At 49.7% G+C, this 12,213-nt stretch overlaps 1 protein-coding gene across 2 annotated transcripts; it reads left to right on the top strand.

Annotated features, from left to right (window-relative positions):
- Nucleotides 1-289: 289 nt before the first annotated feature.
- Nucleotides 290-9,804, top strand: Kcnmb1 (potassium calcium-activated channel subfamily M regulatory beta subunit 1). Of its 2 annotated transcripts, none has more exons than XM_004664993.2 (4): nt 290-441; nt 2,877-3,034; nt 4,820-4,991; nt 9,322-9,804. In XM_004664993.2, exons 2-4 carry the CDS (start codon nt 2,901-2,903, stop codon nt 9,589-9,591), a joined length of 576 nt encoding a protein of 191 aa, XP_004665050.1. In that variant the 5' UTR covers nt 290-441; nt 2,877-2,900; the 3' UTR covers nt 9,592-9,804. The 2 variants fall into 2 exon arrangements, with proteins under 2 accessions (XP_004665050.1, XP_045008868.1); XM_045152933.1 differs by lacking the exon at nt 290-441 and adding an exon at nt 797-840.
- Nucleotides 9,805-12,213: the final 2,409 nt, after the last annotated feature.

Here is a 12,213-nt window from a genome sequence, read left to right as displayed (position 1 = left end):
CCACCATCCCCTGTGCCACAACAGGAATATTGTTTCCTATTCCTGGTTTCTCTGTCAGCCCAGAGACTGAGTACAGAAGAAATGTTTCCAAATATACCAGGATGGTCTTTTGGGGTTTCTGGGTTTTGCTGTTTGACATCTGTTTCCCAGGAGACTCTGGAAAAGGCAGGCGCAGAGTCGTGCGCAGCAGCTGTCCGCCCATCCCCGGGGCTGCCTACCTGCTCTGCGGAGCTGCGTCCCGAGTGAGTCTGTGTGCTCAGACTTGACCATGTTTGGGCATGGAGACTGAACGCAGACGGGACCGAAGGCAGCTTCCCTGGAGACAGGCTGGGCGGCCAAACTTCCTGCTGGAGCTTTGAAGACTTGGTTTGGGGGTGGGGGCAGGGGGCCAGGCAGAGAGAAACCATCTGCTGGCCGGAGCACCCACAGGGCACAAGTTCTGTGAGTACTCTGTCCGGGCCACTTGGGAGGGACTTTTCAGAGACTGGGGGCTGGAGGGACAAGGGCAGGGTGGGGGGAAAGCAGCCTGTGATGGATGGGGATGAAGCGACGGGAACTCTTGTCTCAGAGGGTCTGGCATGTGGATCTGGGTTCTGAGGGTCACTATAGGAGCTCCGCCCTGGCCCTCAGTTCCCAGCGTCCATAATGGCCAGGAGGTGACTGCTTGAAAATCAAGACCAGTCCTGTCATTTGTCACCAGTGGAGGGATGGGACAACAAGTAGGTGGGGTAGAATGTTCCAAATGTCCTTGGTTCCTTCTGTTAATAAGGATAGCTGCTATTCATCTGGGGCCCATGCGTGATGCTTGACACCACGTGGTCTCTGCCATGACTCTGTGAGGTAGGTACTGTTTTTCTTGCCTCACTGTCACGTGGGTGCTCAGTAACAAAGCCAGGACTTGATTTCATGTCTGAGGACCTCAGGACCTCCCTTTCTCCACACTCCCCCACACCTACACATTATTCTCTATCCCCTGCCCTTCTATGGAAGGGTTTGTCAACCTGGCTGTCAGGTCATCCAGGATGCTCTAAATTCCTGCCTTCCTTCCTTTTTACCTTTTCCCAACTTTCTTCAGTGCAGCCCAGGTCTCTAATGACTTTTCTAAATAGGATGATCCATCCAAGATGTCTCAAGATACTTATGTACTCTTAAAAAAAACACTGAGATGTTCTGCTTGTTGTCTAACTGAAATTCACCCCTGCTTTCTGGTTACCACCGAAACCCATCTCTTCCTGTCTGTTATCCCAGGGGACGCAACAATTTCCACCTTTCATCCCAATGGGAAGTTCTCACTAGGGCTACTGAATCCCAATTGTCACTCCTGTCATATCTAAACAGATCCCCACAGTTGAGCTTAAGAGGGGTTGGGGGTCTCTGCATACCCACTCACACCTTATAGTCAGCAAGCTATCAGAACTCTGCAAACAGGAGGGTAGGGAACATGCCACGGGTGCCACACTTCTTTGGCTAAGGCCACCTGCTCTGGTTTTATAGATGCCTCTTCAGCTGATTACACCCCACAGTCCCTGGCTGGGGCTGGGTGCCAGGGTCTTTTGAAAACCTGTCACTTTACCTGTGATCACCTGGATGGCCTTGCTAAGCTGGAACCAGGCAGAAAAGACCTGGCCTTCCTGATCAGCAAGTTCACAGAGGGAAAAGAAGACACATGAACTGTTCACAATACATATCTCTCACTTCACCCATCTGTCACTTGCTGTTAGATTGTATGGGCCTCACCTCAGGGCCCCAGTGAGGGAGAACTTATCCCAGGATGTCATCTCAGTTAACCAAAAGGGGACGTGGAGGCTGGAGAGGTGGTTCAACTATTAAGGCACTTGCCTAAATGTCTAATGACTTGGGTTCAATTCCCCGATGCACAAAGTGCTGCATGAATCTGGAGTTGGTTTGCGGTGGCTAGAGGCCCTGGCACACTCATTCACATTCTTTCCTCTGTCTCCGTCTCTCTTCCTCTCTTTCCTTGCAAATAAATAGATAATATATTAAAAGGGGTCTGCAGAGATGGCTTGACAGTTAAGGCACCTGCCTGTGAAGCCTAAGGACCCAGGTCCAATTCTCTAGGTCCCATGTAAACCAGAGGCACATGGTGGTACATGCGTCTGGAGTTCATTTGCAGTAGCTAGACACCTGTGTGCCCATTCTTTTTTTTTTTTCTTTCTGTCTCTCTCTTTATCTTCCTCTCTCTCTCTAATACATAAATAAAAATAAATCTTAATAAATATTAAAAGGGGAAGTGTGTCAGCCTGGGACAGGGCTACATTCTTGGTATCTGAAAGTGGGATTTTCTCATGAGGAAAACAGACAAACTGGAAGGGCTGGGAAGGGAATGGGATATCAGACTGGATATGGGGCAAAGCCCAGTACTGAGGAGAGAGGCCAAAACAAAGTCAAGTCCTTCATTACACATCCCTGTGGGCCATGCCTGCCTCTTGAGCACTCTAACACAAAACATCATGCTTATGACTTCAGGGATCTGGCAAGTAGAATGCAGTACTCCCCGATACCTGGCTAAAAATTTTCCTGAAATGAGGGAGCACGAAGAAAGAGAGAATCCTATGGTCCTGGCATTTCTTTTTAAATAACAATGGAGTCTAGTCATTTAAACAACAGCAACATCAAGAACAACAACCAGGCAATTACCAGAAGGCTGATGGCCAGGGTGGAAGCCCCCTCCCTGCTTCCCTCCATGTTCCCCCTCCTCACTTCCCTCCCTGCACCCCCCTTGGGGTCAGAGAAGTCTTCTGGAAGTTGGAAAGCTCCACATACTCAGAGAAATGAAGATGGTGTGTTAGCACTCTCCTCTCTCCACTGCATGTTACCTGGGCTCATCTCATTTCTGTTTGCTTCTGTGGCCCTAGAAATGACTGCTGCCCGCAGTGGCCATGGGGAAGAAGCTGGTAATGGCCCAGAAGCGGGGAGAGACGCGAGCCCTCTGCCTGGGGGTGGCCATGGCGGTGAGTGCGGTCATTGCCTACTACGTCCTGTGCACCACTGTCCTACCCCTCTACCAGAAAAGGTAGGAAGCTCCCTGCAGAGTCCTGGGGCTCCCTGATGGTCTGAGAAGCCCCATCTTCTGCTTGCCTTCCCCCTTGTTCCTAATAGCAGCCTGGGTGGCCCAGTCATTCCTCATTCCTGGGCTCAGTAGTTTCAGTGTTGGAAGAGTAGGTTGCCTGGAGCCCTGCTGGTCTGAGACCTGGTGATGACAGGGTCAAGATATCCTTAATTATGAGAAACTGTGTGTGTGTGTGTGTGTGTGTGTGTGTGTGTGTGTGTGTGAGAGAGAGGGGGGGGAGAGAGCGGGAGAGAGAGAGAGAGAGGGGGGAGAGAGAGAGAGAGAGAGAGAGAGAGAGGGAGAGAGAGAGATGTCCTGGGAGGACTCACACTCCCAGACTTGAGTAATTGGTGTGCACAATCAGGTGAATGTTCAACTCTTGATGGCTCTCAGGGATGGGAGCTCCTTTTCTCAATGACTCGCACCTGGGCTTTTCTGATCAGTGGGAAATGCCTGCATCGAGTCAACATCTGCCCCCCTGGGACTCATGCAGAAGCCTCAGGATGCCCTGTGTCCTTGTTCCCTGGCATGTGAGCCCCTCTGACTGTTTATTTATTTATTTTGGTTTTTCGAGGTAGGCTGACCTGGGATTCACTACGTAGTCTCAGGGTGGCCTTGAACTCACGGCGATCCTCCTACCTCTGCCTCCCGAGTGCTGGGATTAAAGGCGTGCACCACCACACCCAGCTCCCTCTGACTAGTTTTAAAAAACATTTTATTTATTTATTTGAAAGAGATAAAGGAAGAGGCAGGGGGTGGGGAGAGAATGGGCATGCCAGGGCCTCCAGTCACTGAAAACAAACTCCAGATGTATATACCACCTTGTGCATCTGGCTTACATGGGTACTAGGGAATTGAACCTGGGTCCTTAGGCTTTGCAGGCAAGCACGTTAATGACTAAGCCATCCCTCCAGCGCTGCTTTGATGTTTTAAAAGAGAGCTATGAGATTCCTGATTCTGTTTTCTTTGGAACAGATGTACTCTGTTCTTTTAGCCTGTCCTTCTCTCTCTCTTTTTTTTTTTTTTTTGAGTCTTGGAACCTCTCTATGGGCTCTTTTCGTTGCTGATGACCCTCTCTAGTCTGGCAGTGGGTTTCCCACAGGACAGAGCAGAATAGGTGGGAACTGAGTTACAATCCACTGGCCTGGGTGTTTGGGAGCCTATTGGTCTCTCCTGGGCCTGCGCTATCATCACGTTTTATGACTCTGGAGCCATGACAAGTGAAATGCTGCTCAGGGAAAGAACAGGGATTTGGGAACCCACTCAGCCTCAGGTGCTGTGTGCCTACCCCTCAAAAAAGGCACCTATGTGAGCTTTTCGGCCACCCCTGTAAGATAAGGTGAAGATGGCCCAGATAACATGACCTCGGGCCTGGCTGCTCATCAGAACTGTCACAAACTTTTGAAATTCAGAGCCAGGTGCAACCACCTGAAAAATTCAGATTCATTTGTGGTGGGGCTCAGGGTAGAGAACTTTTCAGAGTTCGTCAGTCTGGGGGTGAGTCGTGAGGGTGAGAAGTCATTAATTAGACAGTACCCAAGAGCTAACCAGCTCAAAATTCTGATTCTTTGATTCCTCCCTGCTCCCAGGCACTCTGGGATCATAGGTCATTGGTGTTGAAGGCTTTTGGTGAGAAGAAAGTCCTATCCCTGGGCTTCTTCAAAGGCCCCCAGAGGACTAGGGGTTCAAACTGTGTCACCCTGGTTCTGAGATGTCAGTGTTTGTGGGGGTTGTCTGTATTTTTCTTAGCGTGTGGACCCAGGAATCCACTTGCCACCTGATTGAGACCAACATCAGGGACCAGGAGCTGCTGGAAGGCAAGAAGGTGCCCCAGTACCCATGCCTGTGGGTCAACGTATCAACTATGGGCAGGTGGGCCATGCTGTACCTCACGGAGGATACTCCGGACCAGAACCAGCAGGTACTAAATGAAGGGTTGGGCACACATCCCTTTATCCCTGACAGGTCTGTGACTCTGTCCCCCAACTGGCTGTGTCTCTAAGGCCAAGGAAAACTAATCCACCTGACCATGGTCTTGGAGCTAATAAGAGACAGAGCCAGCCTTGGCTCTTCAGTGATGGAATCTGACAGACTTGCATTTGAATTGGCCACTGACTGCATGACCTGAGGCGGACTACTGAGCTCCTGTGATCCTCAGTTTCCATCCTTGAAAACGAGGGCTAATGAGGTACCTGGAAGTGCTGTGTAAAGCCAGAGTGACTACGTATAGCACGCCAAGCCTCATGCTGGTGGATGGTAGGCACTTGGAAAAGGGAAACGGTCATTAGTGTTATTATGTCTATCAAGTGAGTTCAGGGAGAGGCCAGACCCAGAGCCAACCCCATCGAGCGCAGCTCTGTGACCCTCTAGACAACCAGAGTCACAGGGCTGTAATAATCCCAATGACAAACATTTAGGAGGATTCCCCACATTATCCTTCAGCATACTGCCTCATTCTCCAAATCACCACAAGAGCTCTCACTAAAACGCAGCCTGGTTTCCCTCCTTCCCTCCCTCTCTCCCTTCCACCTTTCGTTCTCTCCAGTTACAATGTCCCCTCCATTCATTCGACAACTGTTGAGCTTTTCCACATTAGGGCTGAGAGAGGAAAGTACTCATATATGGACAATATATGGTTCCTGTGTTGTTTGAGGGATGGGGGCCACAGATAGGAGCGGAGAACCAAGGGCCTTAAGAGCTGGGGACGATTTCTACCTTACAGAGAGACTAGGAATATTGGGTTGGGTTTTCCAAATCAAGTGGGCTCCACAGGCACAAAACCATGGGTGGGGGGGGGGCAGGCATATGTGAGGTGAGACCTAGCACAAGGCACGGAGGAAGAAAGATAGGACAGAGATAAGGACTTGGGAGTCTGACTCCAGAAAAGGCCACCTGATGGGGTGCTTGTGATCAGAAGAGAAGTCTGGGGCCTGTTTCCAATGGACCTTTACGATCTCACTGTGGAACTAATGTGAGCATGTCAGCTGGGGCATCTCAACTCTGGCTCTGCATGGGACCCACCAGTGATTTGACAAAGGGCCCATGTCACATCTACTGAGGCAGAGATTCTGGGGGTAAACCAGGCGGCAGAGCTCCCAGGTTGGGCATTACTGCTGTGAGCCACATTGATCACCTGAGATCACCTCAGAGTGGTGCTGGGAAGGTGGAGCTGGTGGCCATAAGGGGTCACTTACTGGACAAGAGCCACCGCTGGGACCAATATGGGGACCTGCCCTGTGGGTAGACCAGACAGTCAGAACCAGCGCTGATGGGATGAGGAGGACAGAGTGCCTGGAGTGGGGTTGAGGCTGTAGACCTCCATGGAGCTGCAGGTGAGGGGGAAGGGACGGCAGTGAACCGTGGTCAGACCTGTAGTCATCACCGGCATGACTCAGTCCTCCAGGTGAGGGCGGTACCTCAGGGACCAGCCGAATTAGCTCTGACTCATGAACGCTGCCTCTTCTTTGGTCGCCAGCAGCCCTGATCTACTCCCGCAGTGAGAAACACATTTTCAAAGACAGGCAGCTGTGGTTGATACTGCATCCTGGCATGTTGGCTTACAGACCGCCTGCCGATCCTTGGCTTGCCAGCTCAGGGGAGCTGGAGGCCAGACCGAACCCTGCTTGAGCAGTCAGCAGCATGTGCAGTGACACCTCCTCCTGCCCTGGAAGGAGAAGGAAGGTGTCGGAGCCACTGGCTGTCTTGCCCATCAAACCACAGAGCCCGTAGGATTTGGTGCTGGGAACTAAGAGCAGGCTACAGGCTGGGCGGGGGGGGGCGGGGGTGGGTGAGATGAAGCATCCTTTATGCTCTGGTCCCACAGTGGAGTGGGTGGACAGCTCGTGCTCTGGGCCGGTGGGTTGCCCTCTGGAGCTGTGTCAGGACAGGCTCTCAACCTGCCCTCCACCCCCCCCCCCCGCCCCAAACACACAGTTTGCTTTCAGATTCTCACATGAGCCTTGATAAAGGGAGGGGTCTTTCAATCCCTTCCCGGTGTCTGAAGATGGTAAGGCTTCCACATGGCGAAGGGCCTCCAATATTTCAGCTCATGTGGATGACTCATGGTTAGCTGCACCAGGGCAAGGCAGGATTGGGGGTCGGGGAGGCACCAGACCTCAGGTTGGCCCTGGAGAATAAATTCCTAAAAGTCTTGTTAAACATTTTAGCATGTAGGATCTGGAGAAATCCCAAGTGTGCAAGGGACACCTTAGTGGCCCTGGTATGAGAAAAGGTCCTCATATGTGATCTCATACATGGGAACTCTTTAAAAGGGAAAGAAAGAAAGCCAGGTGTGGTGGCTCACACTTACAATCCCAGCACTCAGGAGGCTGCGGTAAGTAGATTACCATGAGTTCAAGGTTAACCTGGGCTACAGTGAGTTCCAGATTGACTTGGTCTCATAAAAAGATGTATGTGTGTGGAAGAAGCAGGTATCACAGTTTCATAGCCAACTCAACAATATTATTAACAATTGATATATCAACAGTTTCCTCCATTTGTTTGAGGGCTTACTAGAGCTGAGTTCAGCACTAAATGTTTCATATGCATTTCCTAGTTTAAGCCTTGGTGCAGTTCAAGGCAGGAATGCTCCAGAGCCCACTTTAGGAGGCTCAAAGAGGTTGTGTGGCACTTGGAACTGGTGACTGAACCCAGGCCTATGTGGCTCCATCATACAGAAACCTGTGCTCAATGGACAAGGTGACCCAAGGTCACAGTCCCGCAGTGCCCATCAGATCAGAAGGCCAGGTTTCCCAGAAGCCAGCTTCTCCCCAGCTTCAGCTGCTCCCTGGCTGGCTTGGGACTCACATTGAGCTACAGCTCCCCGTTTCCCAAACGTTAGAACCGGGTGCAGTGTCAGTGTGCTGACAGACTGGATGTCATCTGAACAGGCCAGTCACTTGAGAGCCAGGGGGCAGCTTAGGCTTGGAGAGAAACTGGCTCAGCACTTGCCATTTGGGATTCAGATTTGATTGCAGTGCAGCAGGGTGCCTCAAGCTTCAGTGCCTGAAGGGAGCACTCCCTCTGCATCCCCCAGAGATTCTGAGGGCAGGAGCTGTGATGTTGGATGCTCCTCCAGGTGTTTGGCGCACGGCAGGTAGCGGGGACTGCGCATGCGCGGTTCACGCAAGCAGCACTCAGGCCTTGTGTCTCAGAGCAGAGATTTAAGAAAAAGAAAAAAATAAAAAAAAATTCCAGGGTCTCCACTTTGTGCTGTCTTCGCAGAGCTTTGCAGCTGGGTTTCGTCTGAACAGGCCGGAAGGGTCCTAATAGGAAGGATCAGTGCCAGAGTTAAATGTGTGTCCCGCTCTGTCTGCCTGGAGCTATTTTCAGCGCTTTCCTTCTTTCCTTTGGATCTCTGTCGCATACGGGCTTGCCAACATATTTTATTTGGCTCACACAGGATTAGACTTCAAAGGGTTTTCAAGTTGAGTTTTGGCCAATATTTTGAAATTGCGAGAGTTCATATTCAAATGGGGGTTTTCTGGCCTCTCTTGACATGTCAGAGGGCAATCTGCGATGGATAGTGAAGTGTCCATTGTCTGGAGGGATGGAGCGGTGACTGTCTCTCTGGATGGAACCAACTAGCTCCCTTGTGCCAGCCTTTGCGGCTCTGGCAATTCTCCCTCTCACCAAGGCAAATGCCAGTTGAGCTCTGTCATTGTGTGTCTGAGTTCACTCATTTCTGTTTTGAGTCCAAATATAGATCTCTTGACTTGTATTATACATTGGTCTCCCTAGCTAGTTACATCTGAATTTCTTTCTTTCTGTCTCTCTTTTCTTTCTTTCCTTCTTTCTTTCTCCCTTCCTTCCTTTCTTTCTTTCTTTCTTTCTTTCTTTCTTTCTTTCTTTCTTTCTTTCTTTCTTTCTCTCTCTCTCTCTCTCTCTCTCTGTCTCTCTCTCTCTTTCTTTCTCTCTCGCTCTCTCTTTCTTTTTTTTTGTAAATAATATCCTGTTATTAACCCTTTTCAGTAATGAAGTCAAGCAGGTTCACAAAGGGTGAATGATTTCACAGCCAAGAGTAGAGCTGAGACTCCAACCAAATCCCACGTGGTGGGCAATAGGCCACTGTCCTCACACATGACATCGACTGTGCTCTCTAAGACTACACAGCAGATGGACTTGAGTCCCAACTCCAGCCCATGGGCTGACTCCAAAGTCAGCATTTTTCTTTCTCCCATAGCAGACCCTCACCCCAAGGCCCTTACACGTGAGCATTTCCACCCCATGAGCGCCCTGCTTTCTTCCCACAGTGCTCCTACATCCCCCACAGCCTGGACAACTACCAGATGGCCCGGGCTGATGTGGAGAAGGTCAGAGCCAACTTCCACGAGCTCCGGGTTTTCTATTGCTTCTCGGCGACCCAGGAGAACGAGACCAGCGTTCTGTACCAGCGCCTCTACGGGCCTCAGGCTCTCCTCTTCTCCCTCTTCTGGCCCACCTTCCTGCTGACTGGTGGCCTCCTCATTATCGCCATGGTGAAGCTCAACCGCTCACTGTCCATCCTGGCAGCGCAGAAGTAGCCTGATCCCCTCTACACCACAACTGTGGCTGGAGGACTAGTGGGCGGGGAGGGGTCCCCAATCCTTGTGCCTCCTTGCTTGCCCACCCAATACTGTTATTAAGCCATTTCTTGCTCAAGAATGTATAGCAGTCCCCCAGTGCCTTGGAGCACAAAAGGCCAACCAGTTACGCTCCTTACTACCTGTCCTCACTAAAATGGCTCATGTCTGTTACCCAGTGTGTCACAGTTCCCCCTGAAAATGTGAGGATGGTCACCTCGGTGTCTGTTTTTACTCTCTTGACTCAAAAGCCTGCCTATCCCACCTAGGATGCCATCCTCGGCAATCTCCAGTTTCTTCTTTGAATTCCATAATAGAAACAATAGTAGGCCTCCTTTAGACAGCACACTTAGTGCATCTTTTAGGTTTACTAAGTCATATGCATGTAATTTCCAATGTAAAATGTGAAAGTCCCTTAATATCCACAGGAAATCAGTTCCAAGACTCCCTCAGATGGTATAGATTGGCACAGCACTTGCATAGAACCTGTGCTCACCCTGCCTTGTGTACCCCCTCATCTCTAGATGACTTCTGAGGCCTAAAACAATATCAATGTTGTATAAGTGGTTGTATTTATGTATGGTTTAGGGACTCATGACAAGAAAAACAAAGTCTCTCCATGTTCAGTACAGATACAATATTCCGCTCAAATATTTTCTTAAATTTTTTTTTTAATTTATTTGAGAGCGACAGACACAGAGAGAAAGACAGATAGAGGGAGAGAGAGAATGGGCGCGCCAGGGCTTCCAGCCTCTGCAAACGAACTCCAGACGCGTGCGCCCCCTTGTGCATCTGGCTAACGTGGGACCTAGGGAACCGAGCCTCGAACCGGGGTCCTTAGGCTTCACAGGCAAGTGCTTAACCGCTACGCCATCTCTCCAGCCCAGCGCTCAAATATTTTCAATTTGCACTTGATTGAACCCACTGTTGCAGATCCCGGTGGCACTGTGGCTGAGTATATGCAGAACAACAAAAGACCAAGAAAAATCAACCCAAACACATCGAAGTATTAACAGTAGGCTAACAGTGGTTAATTTTTATTGTCTTCCTTTCCTCTAATTTGGGTTTTGGTTATTTTCCTAAATAGGAAAATTGAGTACTGTTTTGCTTATTTTTTTTTTTTAAATGAGGACAGCAACAGTAGATACTATTCTAGGGAAAGATGAGAGCCACCCTCAAAGAGATGAGAGTGGGCTGAGGAGGGGATGCTTCTCAAGTCAGAGACAGGCTGTGAGGACACAATGCTAATATCCCTGGGAAGAGGACAGACCCCAGAGTGAAGGATTTTTGGTTCACATCACAGGCAAGTTGTCCAGTGCTGAGTCTGCTGGGGATCCCACCTCAGATTGGACAAGATTGAAGTTGGAGCTCACATAACCAGTACCACTACCCCTTCCCCTCTCCATCAGTTCCAAATTCCTGTATTAATGGCATTGAGAGGTCAGGCTTTGGAAGGTAATTAGAGTCAAATGACCTCTGAGAGTGGGGCCACCGTGATGGTATCAGTGGCAATGTAAGACAGAGAGAGAGAACGAGAGAGGGAGAAAGAGAGAGAGAGATCTGAGTTACCGTGCTACTCTGTCTCACCAGGCGATGCCCTGTACAATGCTGCCACAAGAATCCCTACCAGATACTGGGCACTGCCAACACCATGTTCTTGGACTTTCTGCCTTTTGTTTGCAGATTTCCCTGTCTCTGGTATTTAGATTTAGCAACAGGAAACAGACGAAGGTATTGCAAGGTATTTTCCTGGAGCAGTCCCAGACCAGGACCAGCAGTCCAGGATTGATAGAGACTTGGGAAAAACATTCCCAGGATGCTGGTCCATCCTTACAGAGCCAGAAATCCTGCGGGGAGGACATCATGCTCCTTTTAACAATGGCTGCAGAGGCTAGAACAGTTGCCTAGCACACACGGGGCCCTAAGTTTAATCACAATCAGTGCTGTAAACAAACATACAAATGGAGCCATGTCTGCATGGGGTTGTGAAGTCACCCTTAATGGAAGAGTAGAGGAGTGACAGGCGCTGAGCTGGTAGGGGTCAGAATGGCGCCTTCCCGGTTCCCTCCACTGCTGTGATCCTAGGATGCAGCCTTGTCTCTACCTCTGCCAGAGATCACCTCTCTGATTCTTGTTTGCTTTTCATCTACAAAAGAACGGATCCTGTTTTTGTTGTTTTGGAGATGTGGTAGGGGGAATTTAGTACCTAGCAGCGAGCCAAAGGAAAGCAACATTTAGTAAGAGAAAGTCATAAATGCTCCGAGGCTTCTAGAAGAAGTGCTCTAACTATGTGAACTAGCATGCATTTATTTTGTTCCAGGCACTGTGCTGCTAAGTCACTGGTCTTATAAAATTTCTGTGAGGTGCTAATGGACTGTCTCCCAGAGGAGTAGGAGCAGCAACTAAAAACAGTGGCTAAGTATGTGGTCTTGGGATGCTTGCTATCAGGACTTCAAACACTGCCATCCACTAGCTGGTGGCTTCACCACAAATCAAGGCTCCAAGCCCTCAGTGTTTTCATTAGCAAAATAAGAAGTGACAATGGTTGTCTATATTAAACGAATTATTATTTAAAGTTCTTAG

This window comes from Jaculus jaculus, chromosome 6 (assembly GCF_020740685.1).
Source record: "Jaculus jaculus isolate mJacJac1 chromosome 6, mJacJac1.mat.Y.cur, whole genome shotgun sequence".
NCBI lineage: Eukaryota > Metazoa > Chordata > Mammalia > Rodentia > Dipodidae > Jaculus > Jaculus jaculus.
The sequence above is the reverse complement of the archived record's forward strand: the minus strand, read 5'-3'. Positions and strand labels throughout refer to the sequence as shown.